The 17,858-nt window shown below is 46.0% G+C and overlaps 1 protein-coding gene across 1 annotated transcript; it reads left to right on the top strand.

The window, feature by feature from the left end:
• The first annotated feature begins 4,576 nt into the window (after positions 1–4,576).
• CLEC20A (C-type lectin domain containing 20A) lies at positions 4,577–17,694 on the top strand. Its single transcript, XM_060197094.1, has 8 exons — positions 4,577–4,946; positions 5,245–5,310; positions 6,824–7,189; positions 8,495–8,581; positions 9,971–10,147; positions 14,693–14,839; positions 15,742–15,878; positions 17,568–17,694. Exons 1-8 carry the CDS (start codon positions 4,628–4,630, stop codon positions 17,646–17,648), a joined length of 1,380 nt encoding a protein of 459 aa, XP_060053077.1. The 5' UTR covers positions 4,577–4,627; the 3' UTR covers positions 17,649–17,694.
• The last annotated feature ends 164 nt before the right edge of the window (positions 17,695–17,858 follow it).

The following is a 17,858-nucleotide window of genomic DNA, read 5'->3' as shown; positions in this document are numbered from 1 at the left end:
GCTTGGCTGTCTTTTTCCTCCTGAGAGCTCTCCTGTCACAATGGGGACATATGGCACAGTCTCTGTTACCCTCCAGGCACTTACCTTAGAGCTATAATAGACTCCAGACTAGTGCATGGGAGCCCACAGCAGCACCCATGGTTCTAAAGTGAGACAAAGCCAAATCCACCAGCAGAGTCAACAAACCAGGCATTACATTTTTCTACAAGGGATCACCACTCAGCAATAAAAGAAGGGTAAATCTCACAGATTTTAACCCCACCACCACCACCACTGCCCAATGAGATTCCATTCAGAAAAGCTGCAAAACAGACCCACAGTGACAGAAAGCAAGCTAATGGTTTCCTGAAGCTGAGGTGGGGAAGGGGTTGTTACAGAGGATAGTAGAGAACATATTTGGTGTGTGGGTAGTGGTTAATACCCTCATGTGGGGATTACACTGACATTGATATCCTACAAACAGTCACACTATGTATGCCAAATGTGTATTTTTTTAAGCATATACCCCAAATGAATTGAATTGGAAGCAATGCAGAGATAAGACTTTCATGAACAGAGGTTGGACAGTAGCATAGCAGGCTTGAAGGCTTGAAGTAGCATAGCAGTAGCATAACAAGGCTTGAAGCACAAGGACCAGTGTAAGGATCCCAGTTCAAGCTCCCAGCTCCCCACCTGCAGCGGGGTCACTTCACAGGCAGTGAATCAGGTCTACAGGTGTCTATCTTTCCCTCCCCATCTCTGTCTTCCTGTCCTCTCTTGATTTCTCTCTGTCCTATCCAACAACAACAACAACAGTAATAATAACAACAATAATAACAGCAATGATAAACAAGGGCAACAAAAGGGGAAAAATAGCCTCCAGGAGCAGTGGTAGTGCTGGCACCGAGCCCAGCAATAACTCTGGAAGCAAAAAAATAAAAAGACTTTCCTGCACATTGGATTTTGTGAATATCACACCCTTGTGATATTCACTTATTCAGCCCATCATGACTGTCCTCCTTCTCCCATAATAAGGTCCAACCCAAGTTGCAACATCTTTCAGGTATTCAGGATATCTAGTCACCAGACAGAAGCAAGGTAGGAACCAGTCTCCCAGAAGAACAATGAGAGCAAATCTTAATCCTCAGCACTGCTTCTGCTCTTCACAGAGAGGTTTTCTGGATAGGTGACCAGGTGAGGGTTTTGTGATAGGCTCAGTGCTGGCTCTCTTGGGGAGCTCAGAATGGGGTGGGAGTGCATATAGAATTTAAACCTCACAACCAAGCCCTCAGGAAGAGATCAGAGACCCCAGGCTATGGAGCTCCCTTCCCCCCATACTTTCGCCACACTTCCAGGAGGTTCTCTCTCACCAAGAAGTTGGGCACCTGTGAGGACCTTGATATCAAGATGTAAATGCAAAGGCCCTATAGGGGGCAGATCCCAGGATCGATGGCCAGGTCCTCTGCTGTTCCCAGAGGTCCTGGCACACAGTGTTTTACAAGTATGAAGTCACTGGAATATCCTGCTTGCTGAAACATTAATGTGTATTTTCTCTTTTCCCTTTGCCTTCAGTCAGCAGGGTGCTGTTCATCTCCCCCTCTGGGGATGAAGGGGTGAAGTCAGGAGTCTTCCAGATTCAGGTTTTCCAAAGTTTAGCCCTCAGGGAAACAGGACCATCTGTGAGCACAAATAGAATGTCAGGAGGAGGAGGAGGAGGAGGAGGAGGAGGAGGAGGAGGAGGAGGAGGAGGAGGAGAGAGACAGCATGACTGGAGGAGGAGGAGGAAGAAGAGGAGGAGGAGGAGGAGGTGAAAGGATCTTCTGGAGTCTCTGTGCTCAGGGAACAAGCCTGAATAGGATGGGAGTTCTAAGTAGCCCTTGTAGGAGCTCATCCCACCATCCCCCAACACCTATGCTGTGCAGGGACCTGGTGGGAGCTGCTATCCTCAAACTTCCCACTACACAGATTTGAGTCACCTGTTTCACTTTTCCCTCTCTCTGTGTCTGTCTGTCTGTCTCCCCCTCGATCACTGCCCAGTGAGAGCTGCATTGTTCATGGGTAGGCAAATGACAGTCCCTTCTTCCTGCCTCCTCCCATCTCTCCTTCCCTCTGTCAATGGCCCCTCTGCCCCCTGAGGACCCCAGTGCCCTCACTTAGCCATGCCTCTGCCCCCCACTAGCCAGTCATGCCAGCCCAGCCCTCCTGCCCTGTGTCTTTTGCACATCACAGGGGCAGCATCTTCCCTGCTTTACCAGGCTGCCTTCCTGGGGCCCCAAACCATATTTGTTCAGTAAAATCTGTCAGGTAGCAGAAGAGAAGGTGCACAGTTATCAAGGACAGAATGACAGGGAATGAGAAGCAGGCTTTTACATTCCCTGTCCTTCTGAAACCATGCCTGACTGGCAGTTGCCTCTCATCCTCTGTGTGGCAGGTAAGGATACCACAGGGTCTGGAAAGAGGGCAGGTGGCTTCTGTGTGCACCCCTGGGGCTTGGGGATAAGGGTGGTATCTCTCTTCTGAAGTACTCTGATTTTGAGGTTGTAGAGGAGACAGAGTGAGGAAAATGACCAAGCACATGGGAGTGACTGCGCCACCTCATTCACCCCTGCCTGCTACCCTCATTTCCCCTCCCAACCCATGGGCCAGGGCCCAGAGGGTGCTGCTCTGTGTGTAACTTCCCTCATGCTTCTCCTCTTTAGGCCTCTAAGCAATATACATTAACACTTTTTAAAAATTTCTTTATTGGGGAATTAATGTTTTACATTCGACAGTAAATACAATAGTTTGTACATGCATAAAATTTCTCAGTTTTCCACATAACAATACAACCCCCTCTAGGTCCTCTGTCATCCTTCTTGGACCTGTACTCTCCACCTACCCACCCCAGAGTCTTTTACTTTGGTGTAATACGCCATTTCCAGTTCAGGTTCTATTTGTGTTTTCTCTTCTGATCTTGTTTTTCAACTTCTGCCTGAGAGTGAGATAATCCCATATTCATCCTTCTGTTTCTGACTTATTTCACTTAACATGAATTTTTCAAGGTCCATCCAAGATTGGCTAAAAGCACTTTTTTAAAAGAGTTATTTAATTTTTGAGAAAGAAAAAGGAGTAAAAGGAAACAGAGCCAGAGCATCACTCTGATATTCTCACTCAGGACCTAATGCTTAATCTACTGCACCCTCTTGGACCACCCTGCATACATTTATTCATGCCTAGTAGACTTTCTATCTCATGGTGGCTAGAGGAATTCTTCAAGAAGCTAATAAATGGGTTCATCCCAGAATGACATTGCAGCAGAAGGACAGGAAGAACACAGGGAGAGCAGTTGGAGGAAGGTCTTTAAGATGGATGGGGGATTCAGGATGAAAGAGACAGCAGACGAGAGGTAGGGAAAAGAAACAATGAATAGGTGCAGGGAATAGCCCAGGCAAGGCCAATTGTGCTGAGTCTGGAGTGGGAGGCTAAGGACTTTTGGTCACCAGGAATGACAGGGGACAGTCCCACAAAGGTCCTTCTGGCTTCAGAGTGGGGAATATATGGTGATGGACAAGGGTGGTGGTAGAGGGCATGTGAGGACCACTGCGAGAGGATGGTAGCACATGCCAGTGGGCACAGAAAGAAATAGAAATTTCAAAAGATTCAGGAACATACTGGCTGCAGAACTGAAAGGATTGCTGTATGACTGATGCCACAAATGAGAGACAAAGGGACAAGCATAGACTCCTGGGCTGGGGCTGGAGAGACTAGAGTGAGTGGTAGTACTTAATGTGTCAACAGAAACTGGCAGTAGTATCTCCACATCTGTGTGGAACTGCTTGGTGGTGGTGGTGGTGGTGGTAGTGGTGGTGGTGGTGGTGGTGGTGGTGGTGTGTGTGTGTGTGTGTGTATAAGAGAGAAAGGGAGAGGGAAACAGGCTGGGACATTGGGGCTTGTCAAATTGGGGGTCATGACCCATTAGACCTCTGGGTCAAGGGAGTGAGTTACAGTTAGTTCACACAATTAACAGGATGGGAGATGGGATAGAAACATTGTAAGAGTGATTTTCTTCTATTTCTTTTCTTGGCACAGGGATCCTCCAACTCTGTTTGGTGACAGATGGTTTCATGGACTCTGGTAAGGTGCAGCTGTATCCCTTCTGCCATGTGCCTGCTAGCATCACCACCACCACACACATGCCAAACACACACATACCAAACATGCCTTGACTGATACACATGACTGGACTGTGAGTTAGTTTCCTTTATCATAGAATAGGCATAGTGATGTCCATCCAAGGGCATTTCTGGAAGGGTTTGATGAGTTGATAGCACATCACAGGTGCTCAGCACATACCAACTATTGCTACCATACACCAAGAAAGGTGACTGCAGGGAGGGCACCCACACAGGATGGGCAGAGGATTCAGCAGTTAGTTGGATGATGTGAGGTGATGGGGGCAGAGAGGAGAGAAGGGGAGAAGAGGGGATTGAGGGAACAAGTAAGACTGTTGTTCTTCAGGCCACAGTGCAGTATGTACAAAGTCTGGGGACTAGAAGCTGGTTGATGTCACTTTGTATACACACTGGGGTCCTGGCTCCATCATGACCTCTCCTCCCCAGTCCAGAACCTTATCAACAATGGCAAGACCTTTAGGAGGGTGGAGGAGGAGATGAGCTGGGACAAGGCCCTGGACTTCTGCCGGAGGTACGAGACTGACCTGGCTGACCTGCAGAGCATGACCAGCTTGAACAGCGTTCAGGCCATCTACTCATGTCTGCAGCGCCAAGATGCCTGGATTGGTCTCCACTTTGACATAAGCACTCAAGGGCTTGTCTGGTCCAGTGGCACAGCCTTCACAGAACTCAAGTGGAGTGGGACGCCTGCCTTGCAGGGGGGTTTCTGTGCTACTGTGTACATCAACATGGCTTTCCTCCCCAGCCTGAGCGCTGCCTCCTGCACCACAGAAAAGCCCTTCATATGCTACTATGGTGGGTGTAGGGCATGTGCTTAACCTGATCTTCCTCTTTGGTTCACTGTTTAAGGAGAAAGAGAATGAGTTGGGGGTGGGGTGGGAAGGAAGAAGGAGAAAGAGAAGAAGGGAGGGTGACGAGACAGGGACAGGAAAGGAATAAAAAGGAGGGGGATAGTGAGAGATGAAGAGAGATGTCAAAGTAAGGGGAGAGGTGGTAGGGGTGAGGAGAAATGAGAAATGAGAGGAGAAAGGCTTCAAGATGGAGGTTCATGGTGCCCCTATCCACACTACAGAGCTTGTTTTCTGTGTACCAGATGAAAAGGAGGGACATCGTGTCAACATGGAACCTGCTTTAAGCCTGACTACCTCTCCAAAGCCAGGTACACCCAGCAGCAATCTTTGACTTGCTCACCTGAACCTTCTGCTCCCCACTCCCATCCCCAAACTTTGTCCTCCAGACAGAAATAGAACCCACAAAACAAGTTAAAGTTTTGGCATGCAAATGGACCCAGAGCAGAAGGTGACTTATGCAAGTGGATCAGCGAGATAATGACAGATCTTTTGATGGCCCCTGAATGGTTTAGGGGAAACCTGTGGGTGAACTCTTCTCTGAGCATATGGGTAGGGGATTTCCCCTCTAGCTGTCATTGTCTAACTCTTGGGAATTCTTCTCCTTCATGATCAGTGTGGAGAGATTCCCTGACAGGAAATAATGACCCTCAATCTGCTTTGTAGGGTTGGAGGGCGGGGGAATTGAGATACAGACTCTAGGGCAGGAGAGCTGCCTTTGCATTTCATCTCATGCTTGGCAATTACAATGAGGATTGTACAAAATCACACAAGGAGATCAGGCCAGGCCCTGCTAAAAGCAGCAGAAGAAATCCATGTAGCTAGGGAAATCATGCTGGGCTTGTGTAAGTAGGCCTATGCCAGAACTTGGGGAGACCTATTTGAATCTGAGATGATTCTCAACTCTGCAAACAACGGTATTTCCTTTTCCAGGCTCCCTGAGTCAGCCCCTCAGGCAGTGCCAAAGCCCTCGGTAGAATTCCATGGTTAGAATCTCAGGTGGTAGTGGGCTTGGGGGCTACAGAGGCACAGGCTTGGCAGGGGTGGGTAGGCCTGTCTCGCCCTATGGAACCTGGAAGAAAAGGCTATGGGGGCCCTATGGTGTGAGCTCTGGAGTCAGGGTCACAGGACAGGCCTGCCTGGGTCTATTCTCCCTGCCTACCCTATATGGTGAGAGACATCAGACACCTCCTCTGCTCTGCCTCAACCCTGGGGCCTTGGGAGAGTAGGGCCCAGTTCTAGAAATTATCAACAAGCCTGCTTCCAAACCAGGACTGTCTCACCTCCCTGCAGAGCTACTACCTTATTCCATGCTGAGCACATGTGCACTATGCTAACCTGTCTCTGCAGTAGTAAAGATGAAGACTGGGGCCCGGTGGTAGCGCAGTAGGTTAAGCGCACATGGCACGAAGTGCAAGGACCAGCATAAGAATCCCAGTTCGAGCCCCTGGCTCCCCACCTGCAGGGGGGTTGCTTCACAGGTGGTGAATCTATCTCTCTCTCCCCCTCTCCCCGTCTTTCTCTCCTCTCTCGATTACTCTCTGTCCTATCCAACAACTACAACAATAACAATAACAACAACAACGATATACAACAAGGGCAACAAAAGGGAAAAAAATAGCCTCCAGGAGCAATGGATTCATAGTGCAGGCACTGAGCCCCAGCAATAATCCTGGAGGCAAAAAAAAAAAAAAGATGAAGACTTAGGCGGAACTTGTAAGGCTATATGGTTATGAGGAGGGCTCATACTCCCTAACCTCAGAGCACAATCTGCTACCAGATTCAGGTCCACAGGCCCGACCTCTTGGTGTTCTTTGTTCCCAGCTGTGGTTCAGATTGGCAGACGGACCTTTGTGCGACTTGACCAGACCAGGACGTGGCTGCACGCCCTGTGGTATTGTCGAAACTACTACACGGACCTGGCTGACTTGCAGACTGTGACGGAAGAGGAGAGCAACCAGGCCTTGCGTTCCATCACCACTAAGATGGAGGCTTGGATTGGCCTCTACTTCAATGCCAACTCTGGGGCTCTGAACTGGTCCAGCGACCTCGGGAACAGTGTCCCCAGCTGGCTGTGGGTGCCTCAGATGGGGGTTGGACTGTGTGCAGGACTTGGTATCTTCTCGAAAACACCCCCACGGGTTTATGCAACTGACTGCTCCTCCCTGAGGCCCTTTATTTGCTTCCTTGGTGGGTGACAGGTGACAGCAGCTCTCTCAAGTCAGCCAGAGAAGTGGGTTTTCTTGGCAGCAGGGGGACACTGAGGACAGACATCAGGAAGCACTTCTATACCAAGGGGACTTGAGTTCTGCAGCTTGTACTTGACTTTGGTCATTAGCAATTAGTAGCCTTAGGTCATTGGCAATTAGTAGCAACCACTGGCTATCTAGTAGCTAAAAGCCCAGGTTTTGTCACCAGCAGACAAAAGGTGGCAGTGTCCCAGTCTCTTTTTCTTTCATTTACAAGAGTTAAAATGGCAGGGATGACCCCCCACGTTGTAGAAAGGCTGATATGGATATAAAGGATCTAGTACATTTCAGATAGCTACTAGAGATCACTATTGCTGTCACTATAAAAGCTCAGGTGCCACAGACCAGCCTGGCTACTCTGGGGCTGGTTTGTAATGATCTCCTTGGCAAAAGGCATTATCCTGGCTTGCCTTCTCCTTTCTCTTCTTCTCCCTCACATCTGTCATTTCTCCCCCTCTTGCTGTTCTCTCCTCCTCCACCTCTTCCCTTTTTTGGGGGGTGGGGGTGGGGAACTGTTGAGCATGGAACTCAGGGCTTCATTTATACATGCAAGGCATGTATTCTATTACTAAACTGTGTCCCTACCTAATTCTTTCTATTTTATACTACCTTTTAAAAGTTATTCCTTTTTTATGATTCTTTTTGAATTTGTGACAAAGAAGCTAAGAGAGAGAAAAAAAAAAAACCCAAAAACTGAGGACCAGAGTCAGCTCTGGCATCGTGTGGTACTGAGGATTGAACCTGTAGCCCCTGGGGTCTCAGGCATATAATATAGTACTCTAACAAGCTATCTCTCTGCCACCCCCCCTTTTCGGTAATATCTTAGTAGACATATAATCCACATTCCTTAAGAGCACTCTAAGTATCCTATTCAGTGGGTTTGATATATTCACAGGGTTGTCCAAGCATCATTACGAGCTAATTATAAGACATTTCTTTCACTACCCCCAGCCCCATCCCAAGGAAACTGCTCATGCCCAAGCAGACTTTCTCCTCTCCTCTCACTACCGTTCAGCCCAGTCACTGCTTTCTGTCTCTGTGATTTGACTGTTCTCAGCTATTCCTTTTTGTCTTTTGTCTTTGATAATAATTGGAAGCCTTATCTATAAAATAGGATAGATGAGTCCTACCTGGAAGATCTTCCATGAGGATGAAAGGATGAGATTAATGTACTTTCCTGAGGGTGGTGGTGGCGGGTCTAGGAAAGTTGTGTGTCCTGGCCTCTAACTCTTGTGTTTCCTTGCAGATACCTCCATTGGACACCGCATTGGGGCATCATCTCCTCCACTCTTTCCCTCCTTGGAAGGGACCACAGAGACTATGCCCAGGCAAAGTACATGCCATCTTCTGCTCTGTTGGGTTCTTTGAGCCTTTTATTGGACAAATCCTGAGGTCTCCAGGGTCTGGAAAAAACAGCATCCCAGGGTGGGGGTCCTCCAGAAAGGGCCAGTAATGGCAGAGTCTGCTGGGATAACCAAGGGCCATTTGTGCTTCTCACTCTACTGGGCTAGCTGGGCTTGGGAAGAGGACCCTGTCATTATCCCCTTCCTACCTTGAACTGGGTCACCTCCAGCTGCAGGACAAGGAGGCTCAGAGTTGGTGGAGCTTCTCAGGAGAGGTAATGAGGGCTTGGCCCAGAAATAGAGGGCAGAGCACTTGACCCATACTCCCCATGGAAAACTACTGGGGGCAGGAGGGGTCTTTGAAGGTGGGCATATGGAGAGGGAAATGAAATAACAGAACCTGTTCATCCCTTGGAATTCTGGGCTCCTCTGTGGGGAGATGAAGGATGAGTTACTGGGACATTGTGTGGCTGGATATGCCAGTTATAGCATTCACTGAGTACCTTTTTTTTTTTTTTTTTTTATCAGAGCACTGCTCAGCTCTGGTTTATGGTATTATGAGGGATTGAACCTAGAACTTTGGAGTCTCAGGCATGAGGGTCTCTTTGTATAACCATTATGCTATCTACCTCCTCCCACATTGACTATCTTTACAAAACATCTTCATAGCTTTCCTGAGGATTCTGGAACTAACTTGAATAAGTGGGGTGGGGGGGGGCAAGATTTTAGTTCTCCTGACTTCTTTAGAGATTCCTACATAAGACCAAGGAATCCTAGGCTTTGGTGAGGAAAACAGAAGTTAGGGGACTTGTTCAAAGTTCTATAGTGTTCATGAATTTGGGGGACAAAGACAGAACAGGTTGGGGGGCGGGGTCTGGCAATCTGCTGGGAGGAGGCATCTGGACCTTTGTTGTCACAGGCCCAGTGTGGACCTCTGTCACTATGGGAGGACTTCCTGGGGAACAGCAGATTTGGAGGATGAGGAATTAGTTTGCAAAGGGGAGGTAGGTGGTTGGGGATGGCAGGTTGCTGCTGTGGTAGGGAGGCCTCAGAGTGAAAGCATGTGGTTTTCACGCTAGGAAAGGTCACTGTGCTGTGATTTAGGGTTATGTTTGATTAAGATGGAGGGTGAGACCTGTCTTTTGGCTGCCCACCTATGCTGACTTGGCTTCTGCCCAGGCAGTTACATTGTGTTCAGAGTGGGAGGGGGCACTCCTGCTCTACATTCAGCCCCACCTGCATTGGGGTGCAGAACCCAGACTGGGGGCCTTTGGGAGGCTGTGAACCCCAAACCCCCACCATTGCTGATGGGTCCCCAGTTAGCATCTTCATGCTGCATGGGGCCCACAGCACCCACTGAGTCTTCTGTCCCATCTTAGGGATCAGCACCAGGCTCGAGGATCCCAATTCAATGACGCAGATTCAGCATCAAGTCACCCTAGAACACACTGAGCCCACACACCACAAACCCTTGGGGGATATTTCCATTTCCAAAGAAGAACCCTGGACTCCACAGACACCGATGCGGGGCGCCTTTTCCAGCACCATGTTGCCTGGTAACTTTGTGGTAGTCTGGGAAGCCAGGGAGATGCTCCTGGCCTCCCTGGTGAAGCCTCAGTGATCCCAGGGAACCCTGTAACCCCGTGGGAGACAGTCTTGGGTCCTTCCTTTGGTCCTGCCTGCAGTGCCACAGAGCAGATCCTGTAGCTTGACGCTTCCAGGGATCAAAGATTGAGCCTCAGAGCCCACTGACCCAGGAAGTTCAGCTATGGCCCAAGGAAATATCTTGAGCCCCAAACAGACAACCTAGGCTCAGGTCATAGGCCTGAAGCCCATGGAGATCCATCCTGGACCCGAGACAGGTGACTACCTGCAGCTGCACTGGGGCTCTCCCACTGTCCTCCATCCCCAACATAGGGAGGTCAGGGCTCATGTTCCAGGTCTCAGGAGGGAGATAGTGGGCCTGGGCTGTGTGCTGGGTCCATCTCCCAGCCTGACTGCATTCCAGGTCTCTCTGGGGACTCTGGACCCCTAAAGTTAGGGTGGGACCATCTAAGAGAAAAAAAAATGTTTTAACTGCAGGAGTTTGGCATTCAAGGGTTAGACTGCCATCTCTACTACTTTCTGTGTGGTATTAGGCTTGTTTCTTAGCCTCTCAGGAATTTATTTTCCTACCTTAAAAGAAAAACATCAGTGTCAAGAGGTGTCCCTCTCCCCAATAAAGGGAAAAAAAAATTTTAAAAAAGTAGTGTCCCTCAGTGCCTGGTGTCTAGCAGATACTCAACAAATGTCAGTTACTACTATTCTCATCTCAGTTCTCCAGTGAAATGTTTAGTGATTCATTCTATCTCCTGTCACTGTCCTTACCTTGTGCAATATATGGGGTTGGCAGGGAGAAACTGAGGTACGGTGTCTACCTCACCATGCAGGAGACCCAAGTTTGAGCCCTGGCACCATATAGGAGCACCAAGGCATCAAGGAAGCTCCAAGGATGATGTAACAGTGGCTGTAATGTCTTTCCCTCTGTTCTTTTCTCTGAAATTAAAAAAAGGCAAACAAAAAATCTACAGTCATCGCCACACACACACACACCAACATGTTGAATAGATAGAGCTGGTCTCCACCTCAGTTTATTAATTATAAGTGCTTAAGAATGATGACAATTATGCATTATTGAGACCATGATTACACAGGGCCGAAACTGTTTTATGCCTCTTTCCCAGGCCTTGAAATATTTTGCACATGATTAGATGAGCTAATTCAATTACCACTTCTTGAGTACCTGTTTTAAACAAGGTGTTCAACTATGGATACTATGCAGAGCAAGGTCTGTATATCTCTTGTCCCACCCCCACTGCCCCTTATTCCCCTCTCCTTTTTTTTTTTTTTTTTTTTTGGTTTTTTTCCAGGGTATCACTGCTCAGGGTCTACTTTTTCAGATAGAGCAGAGCACAAGTAAGGAGAGGCATCTCAACAGCGAACCTTCCCCCAGTGCTTCAATGCTCCCATGTTTCCTACTCTTTAAACTGCTTAGCTTAGTCTAACAGGATCTAATAAGAGACAGACAGGCACTTTGATAACACAGATGTCTAAACCAAGAATACTGGCAGCAAAGTGATTCATTTCACCTGGCATAGTAATGAACTATTTCATCTGGCAGTTGAGACTAACAGGTTCTTCCTGGCAGAGGGAACAGCATGGGCAGAGACAAGTAAGAGATGAAAGTGTGTGGCTTGGGAAGGACAAGCAGGCTGAGGTGACTGAGTGGAAGCCGCATAATGGGAAGGGAGTGGCAGTGGATGAGAATGGTAGATGGGGGGTATATCCAGAAGGACTTGATCTCACAGTGGGTATTAGTTTTAGTAAAAGAGCAAAATGTTCAGTTGTGTTGTTTCTAGAAGGTGATTATAGGGTGTTAAGGGGAGAAATGCTGAAGAAAAAGCATGACCCAACATTATATACATAGTACAGCCACAACAACGTTGAAAAGAAAGCACCACATGGTCCCTAGTAAAAAGGTTGGAAGTGGGGCCCGGTGGTGGCACTCCAGGTTAAGCACACATAGTACACAAAGCACAATGACCCACACAAGATTCCCGGTTTGAACCTTCAGCTCCCCACATATAAGAGGGTTGCTTCTCAAGCAGTGAAGCAGGTCTGCTGGTATCTTTCTCTCCCTGTCTGTCTTCCCTTCCTCTCTCAACTTCTCTGTCCTAGCCAACAACAATGGGGAAAAAGAGAGAGAGAAGTGCATTGGAACTTTCTGGGTAGGAAGGACTAGAAAAAAATGTATGGAGAAATTTCTTATTGCTCAAAGCTCCATAAACAATGAAAAAAAGGGGGCAGGGGTAGATAGCATAATGGTTATGCAAAGAGACTCGCATGCCTGAGGCTATGAAGTCTCAGGTTTGATCCCCTGCAACACCATAAGCCAGAGCTGAGCAGTACTCTGATTAAAAAAAAGAAGAAACAGTGGGAAAAAGATGCCACCATGAGCAGTGGGTTCGTAGTGGTAGTGCAGGTACTGAGTTCCTGTGATAACTCTGGAGGGAAAAAAAAAAGGATGGAAGGCAATGTGTGAAATGTTAAGTGGTTATATTCAGATGATAAAAATGTAAGTGCTCCCCCACTATGTGTTTCTAGATTTGAGTTACTCAATTCATAAAAGAAGTATACAATACCTTGGGTAGGGAAGGAGGAAGGAAAAGGGCATCTGGAGGGGAGAATGAGGACAGCAAGAGACAGGGAGTGATGTGTGGAGAAGATCTACACCTGGCCCCAGTGAGTGGAAATGAGGCCATGTCTAGAGCACCGAGGGAGGGATGGGGGTGTGAGGAAATTGACTTTTAGACCATTTTTAAGTGACAGTATTCTAAGAAATAGAAATACACTTTCTAAAAATGATTATCCAGCTTTGTTGAATTGTAGAAATACAAGAAAAAAGATGCATCTTTAAAAGTCACTGTTTTTCTTGACTTGATAGTTTGGTGTTTAAAGTTTATCAAGTTTTAAAAAAACTTGATGGTTGGATAGTTTAAAGGGATGCTGCAGCTGCTAAGAATGTAGGGAAGGGGAGTCGGGCTGTAGCGCAGCAGGTTAAGCGCACGTGGTGCAAAGCACAAGGACGGGCTTAAGGATCCCAGTTCCAGCCTGTGGCTCCCCACCTGCAGGGGAGTTGCTTCACAAGCGGTGAAGCAGGCCTGTAGGTATCTGTCTTTCTCTCCCCCTCTCTGTCTTCCCCTCCTCTCTCCATTTCTTTGTCCTCCTACCCAACAACAATGAAAACAATAATAACTACAACAATAAAACAACATGGGCAACAAAAGGGAATAAATAATTTTTTTTTTTTTAAAAGAATGTAGGGAAGTCAGTGGTCAGACATTGGCCAGGCAGGGAATAATAACTCTGTGTCTGTGACATGTTAATTTTCTTTCACACAGAAATTCTACCCCGGAAATGTATAAAGGTAATAATAGTACAGGGTACACACAAAGATGCATCTCCACATAGGACTGCTTGTTGCAGCATTTATTGCTATGGAAAACTAGAGCAAGGGGTCCGGCAGTAGCGCAGTGGGTTAAACGCAGGTGGTGCAAAGCGCAAGGACCGGCATAAGGACCCTGGTTCGAGCCCCCGGCTCCCCACCTGCAGGGGAGTCGCTTCATAGGCCGTGAAGCAGGTCTGTAGGTGTCTATCTTTCTCTCCCCCTCTCTGTCTTCCCCTCCTCTCTCCAGTTCTCTCTGTCCTATCCAATGACAACAACAACTACAACAACAATAAAACAATAACAAGGGCAACAAAAGGGAGAATGAAATAAAATAAAATAAATTAAAAAAAAGAAAACTAGAGCACATCTAAAGTCTACTGCAAGCACATTAAATAAGCTATGGTACATTTAATGAAACACTGTTTTTAGAGAGATGTTTTATAGAAGTTTGTTATTAGTGGTTTTCTGAGTCAGGAAAGAGATAACTTTGCTTAAATATTTTACAACAATACAATGCAAAACAGTATCATTATTTGTATAACTGAAAAAAAGAGAGACATATTCAAGGCACTGACAGTACTTTGGTGACTGAAGTTGATGGACAGTGAGAGAGAGCAAGGGAACAGCTAGAGACCCGGGGGCTTAGAGCTGTAGCCTTTGTGGATGGTTGGCCAGATGGGAGGAAGTCACTAGGGAATTCCAGTTTTGGAAAACTTTGGGTGTGAAGTATTACCCCTTGGCAGAAAATTTTGGCAGAAAATCCACAGTGGGATTCGGTGAGGCTGGCTGAGAAAAGAAGTGCATTGGACCTCTCTGGGTAGGAAGGACTGAAAAAAAAAATGTGTGGAGAATTGTCTTACTGTTCAAAGCGCCATAAACCCTGTGCCCAGGGACACCTTATCAGTGAGGATGGCATTGCAATTTAAGGGCCTGTTGAAGTAAGTCAGGGAGTGGGCAGGGACCATGTCTCTGTCCCACACTAAAATTTCTATGGCTGTTGTGTCCAGGCAGTGGTTGCTTACATTCGTCCTCCAGCTAAATGACAGTCACCAAACTCAGGCAGCCTGGCTCCTGGCTAAACTTGTAAGAAAATCTTTCTTTCCCCATCCTATAGCTGTGACCCGTGAAGGGAATGACCCTGATATAAGACTGACAGCTACTGCCTCTGAGGCCCAACACTTGGGCACATCTAAGCACCCAGAGTCTCAAGAACCACCAGCACCAAAGTCAGGTAACTGCTTCAAGGGCATCCAGTCTTCAAGTGAGTAGCTAGTGATTCAATATGGACAACCACCCCTCAGCATATTTATGCCAGATAGCAGGAAATACTGGGGAGACACGGAGCAGGATCCTAGTACAGCTCTTTGAGTATCATGAGTGTTTTTGAATCTTGTGTTTATTTTCTATAAAAGGGGTGTGGTAACAACTACTTTGCCAATTATCAAATGTTTTTTTTGTATGCATCAGTGACAATTATTCAAATAAGCTTCATCATCTATAAAATGCTAAGCCAATATAGGAGTTGGGCAGTGGTACCAGGTTAAGTGCACATAGTTCTAAGTGCAAGGACCTGTGCAAGGATCCTGATTTGAGATCCCAAGTCCCCACCTGCATGGGGGTCACTTCATAAGGGGTGATGCAGGTCTGCAGATGTCTATTTTCTCTCTCCATCTCTATCTACCCCTCTTCTCTCTGTCCTATCCAGTAAAAATGGGGAAAAAAAGTGGCTACCAGAAGTAGTGGATTTGTAATGCAGGCACAGAGCCCCAGCAATAACCCTGGAGGCAAAATCAAATCAACTCAAATGCTAAGCCAATATAAAGCCGTTTTATTAAAGCCTGTGGTTCATGGGCTGGTCTTTAGTCTCAGAAAACTTAAAAACTTCCTAGGATAGCACTGCCCTTTAGAAAAGTTGCCCCAAGACTAGGTGGGTATTTTTTGCAAGTTGTAGCACATCTCCTAAATAGAATAAAAGGGAGGAAAGTTCAGAAAAGAATTACCTAGAGGAACAGGATTTGTGAGAAGAGCTCTTTCCTTTCAGCCCCCAATGGCTGGTCCCAATGATGCTCCAGTTTTCTCCTGTTCAACAGTTCCTCTTTCTTCCATGTGACATCTTTGGTGTCTAATGGATACTCTCAACTGCTATGAACTTGGGGGTCTCTAATTGGCAACAGGATAATTTCCCCCTGGACCAGGTAGCTCTCTCTATTTCAGGACAACTGTTTGGAATCCTGAAAGCAGATTTTACTATCCCAGCTTTGATGGACCCAGAAGAAATGAAAGATCAGTTTTTGAGTGAGGTAAAACTTCTATTCACTTATATAGTTTTTGGTCAGATAATTTGACAATGCAAGCCAAGGCTGTGAAAACCAGTAAGTATAGAGAAAAAAACTTTAGAAAATTACCTTATCTGTCCTAACTGTTGTCACTTTGGCTCATGGTGACAAGATGGTTCATGTGACAAGATTTTTTTTTTTCTAATTCTTTCCAATATTTTCCCTGAGCTCTTAAAAACAAAGTCAAGACAGAACTGTCAGAGGACCCCACTTTGTTTTTTGGCTTTGTACGTATTAGTTCTATGACTTAGGCAAGTCGGTTAAGTCTTTCTGAACCTTAATTTACTCATGAATCTGAAGCAACACATGGCTGGTATTAAATACCAAATTGATTAAATACAATATTGGCACAATATTAAATACAATATTGGCACATAGTTAAGTGCTCAGTGAACATAAAAACTTATCTAACATTATTACTGTTCTGAATATACATTTTCCCAGAATTTTTTTTGTTCTTTTAAAATGCTATGGGAGTCTGAATTTTCCTAAATATTATAATCAATGTCTCACACTGATGTTGAATATGGTCTCAGGGCATATTTTCCAGTTATATCAAGTAAAAGTCACAGCATGTAGTAGCCCTATACACCATCTAGACAAATTCAGTTGTATAACTAGGAAGCAAACTGGTATTTTTCTGGTAGCTTATGCAATTTATTTATAGGCCAAATAAACAGCACCCAGCACTTCATTCTAAAGTTGTACAAACTCAAGTATCCAGAAAAAAAATGTATGTGAGCACACTCAAGCACATGCATGTACACGTAGAGGGAGGAGGGGAGTTGGAGAGCCTTTAATGCCTTCTGCTACTGAAGGAAGAACATATGCAAATAACTCAGCAACAGATACAGTGTTTAGTGAAATTTCAAGAACTATGATAGGCAATGATTACTAGGTCTACAAAAGTCAAGGACCTATTACAGGAGCAATGGGAGGTGGGTCAAACCAGAAACCTTATTACAAATTAAAGCTAATTAACAGGAAAAAGGAATAAAATGGGGAATTCCCTCTCCTAGTTAATTTTATGGAATGTTATCTAGCCCCCATATTAAGGGGGACAATTTCTTTTTGATTATCTTTATTTGTTTATTGGAGATAGAAACCAAGAGGAAAAGGGGGTGACAGGTGAGGATGCGTGTGTGTGTGTGTGTGTGTGTGTGTGTGTGAGAGAGAGAGAGAGAGAGACAGAGAGAGAGAGAGAGAAGAATGTATATTTCTCAGTTTTAGTAGCCATTGAATTCCAACTAGAAGAAGATACCTGGTGCCGACTTATCCCAGAATTCTGGGGACAGGAAAAGAGAAAACACTGTAATGGGAACTCATACAGAGAGCACAGGCTCAATTTAGATTGGTTGTCAACCCTGGCTAAAGTTAAAAGTCCTCTGGAGAAGCTGATGATGTCTGAATTAGGTTAGGATTGAGCACCACTGAGGAAGTCTCTTTTGCTACCATCTGTATATATGTGTTTGCTTTGGGGGAGATGGCCAAACAACAGATTTTTGTATTTTCCACAAGATGGCAGCTAGACAGCGGCTAAGGAAAATACATGGGATGACTGGATGTAAAGGGATACAGGTGGGCTGTTTAGGAGTAAGATGACTAGCATTCATAAGAGAGCACCAACAGATTCTCTCTTTTTTGATGTTTCAGATTGAAGAAGCCTTAAAATATACATTAGGTGCTAAGAAATTCAGCTTGGAAGGGGTTGGCCTTGAAGTCAACAAAAAATAGCACACACCTGAAGATCTGGAGTTTCCTTCTCACAGTCTTCTCTGAATTTTGTGTGGATTTTAGCTTTTTATAATTCTCAGTAAAACAGAATTAGTAAGAACTCTAGGTATTAGAAGAGGCAAACAAGTGGAATTTCAGACCCTCATCCAGCACAAAAGAAAATTATGTATGTAAACATGATAGCTCTTCCACAGTCTTGAAAATTGGTTG

Source organism: Erinaceus europaeus, chromosome 9, assembly GCF_950295315.1.
Source record: "Erinaceus europaeus chromosome 9, mEriEur2.1, whole genome shotgun sequence".
In the NCBI taxonomy this organism is placed as follows: domain Eukaryota; kingdom Metazoa; phylum Chordata; class Mammalia; order Eulipotyphla; family Erinaceidae; genus Erinaceus; species Erinaceus europaeus.
This window is presented reverse-complemented; position numbering and strand designations above follow the sequence as displayed.

What these genes read in the sequence shown, in the direction of transcription:
- CLEC20A (XM_060197094.1), top strand. Translation starts at nt 4,628, where the DNA reads ATGAGCTGGGACAAGGCCCTGGACTTCTGCCGGAGGTACGAGACTGAC. An exon ending in GCCCTTCATATGCTACTATG is followed by an intron (nt 4,947 to 5,244) that starts GTGGGTGTAGGG and finishes TCTGTGTACCAG; the next exon opens with ATGAAAAGGAGGGACATCGT. An exon ending in TTCCAGCACCATGTTGCCTG is followed by an intron (nt 10,148 to 14,692) that starts GTAACTTTGTGG and finishes CCCATCCTATAG; the next exon opens with CTGTGACCCGTGAAGGGAAT.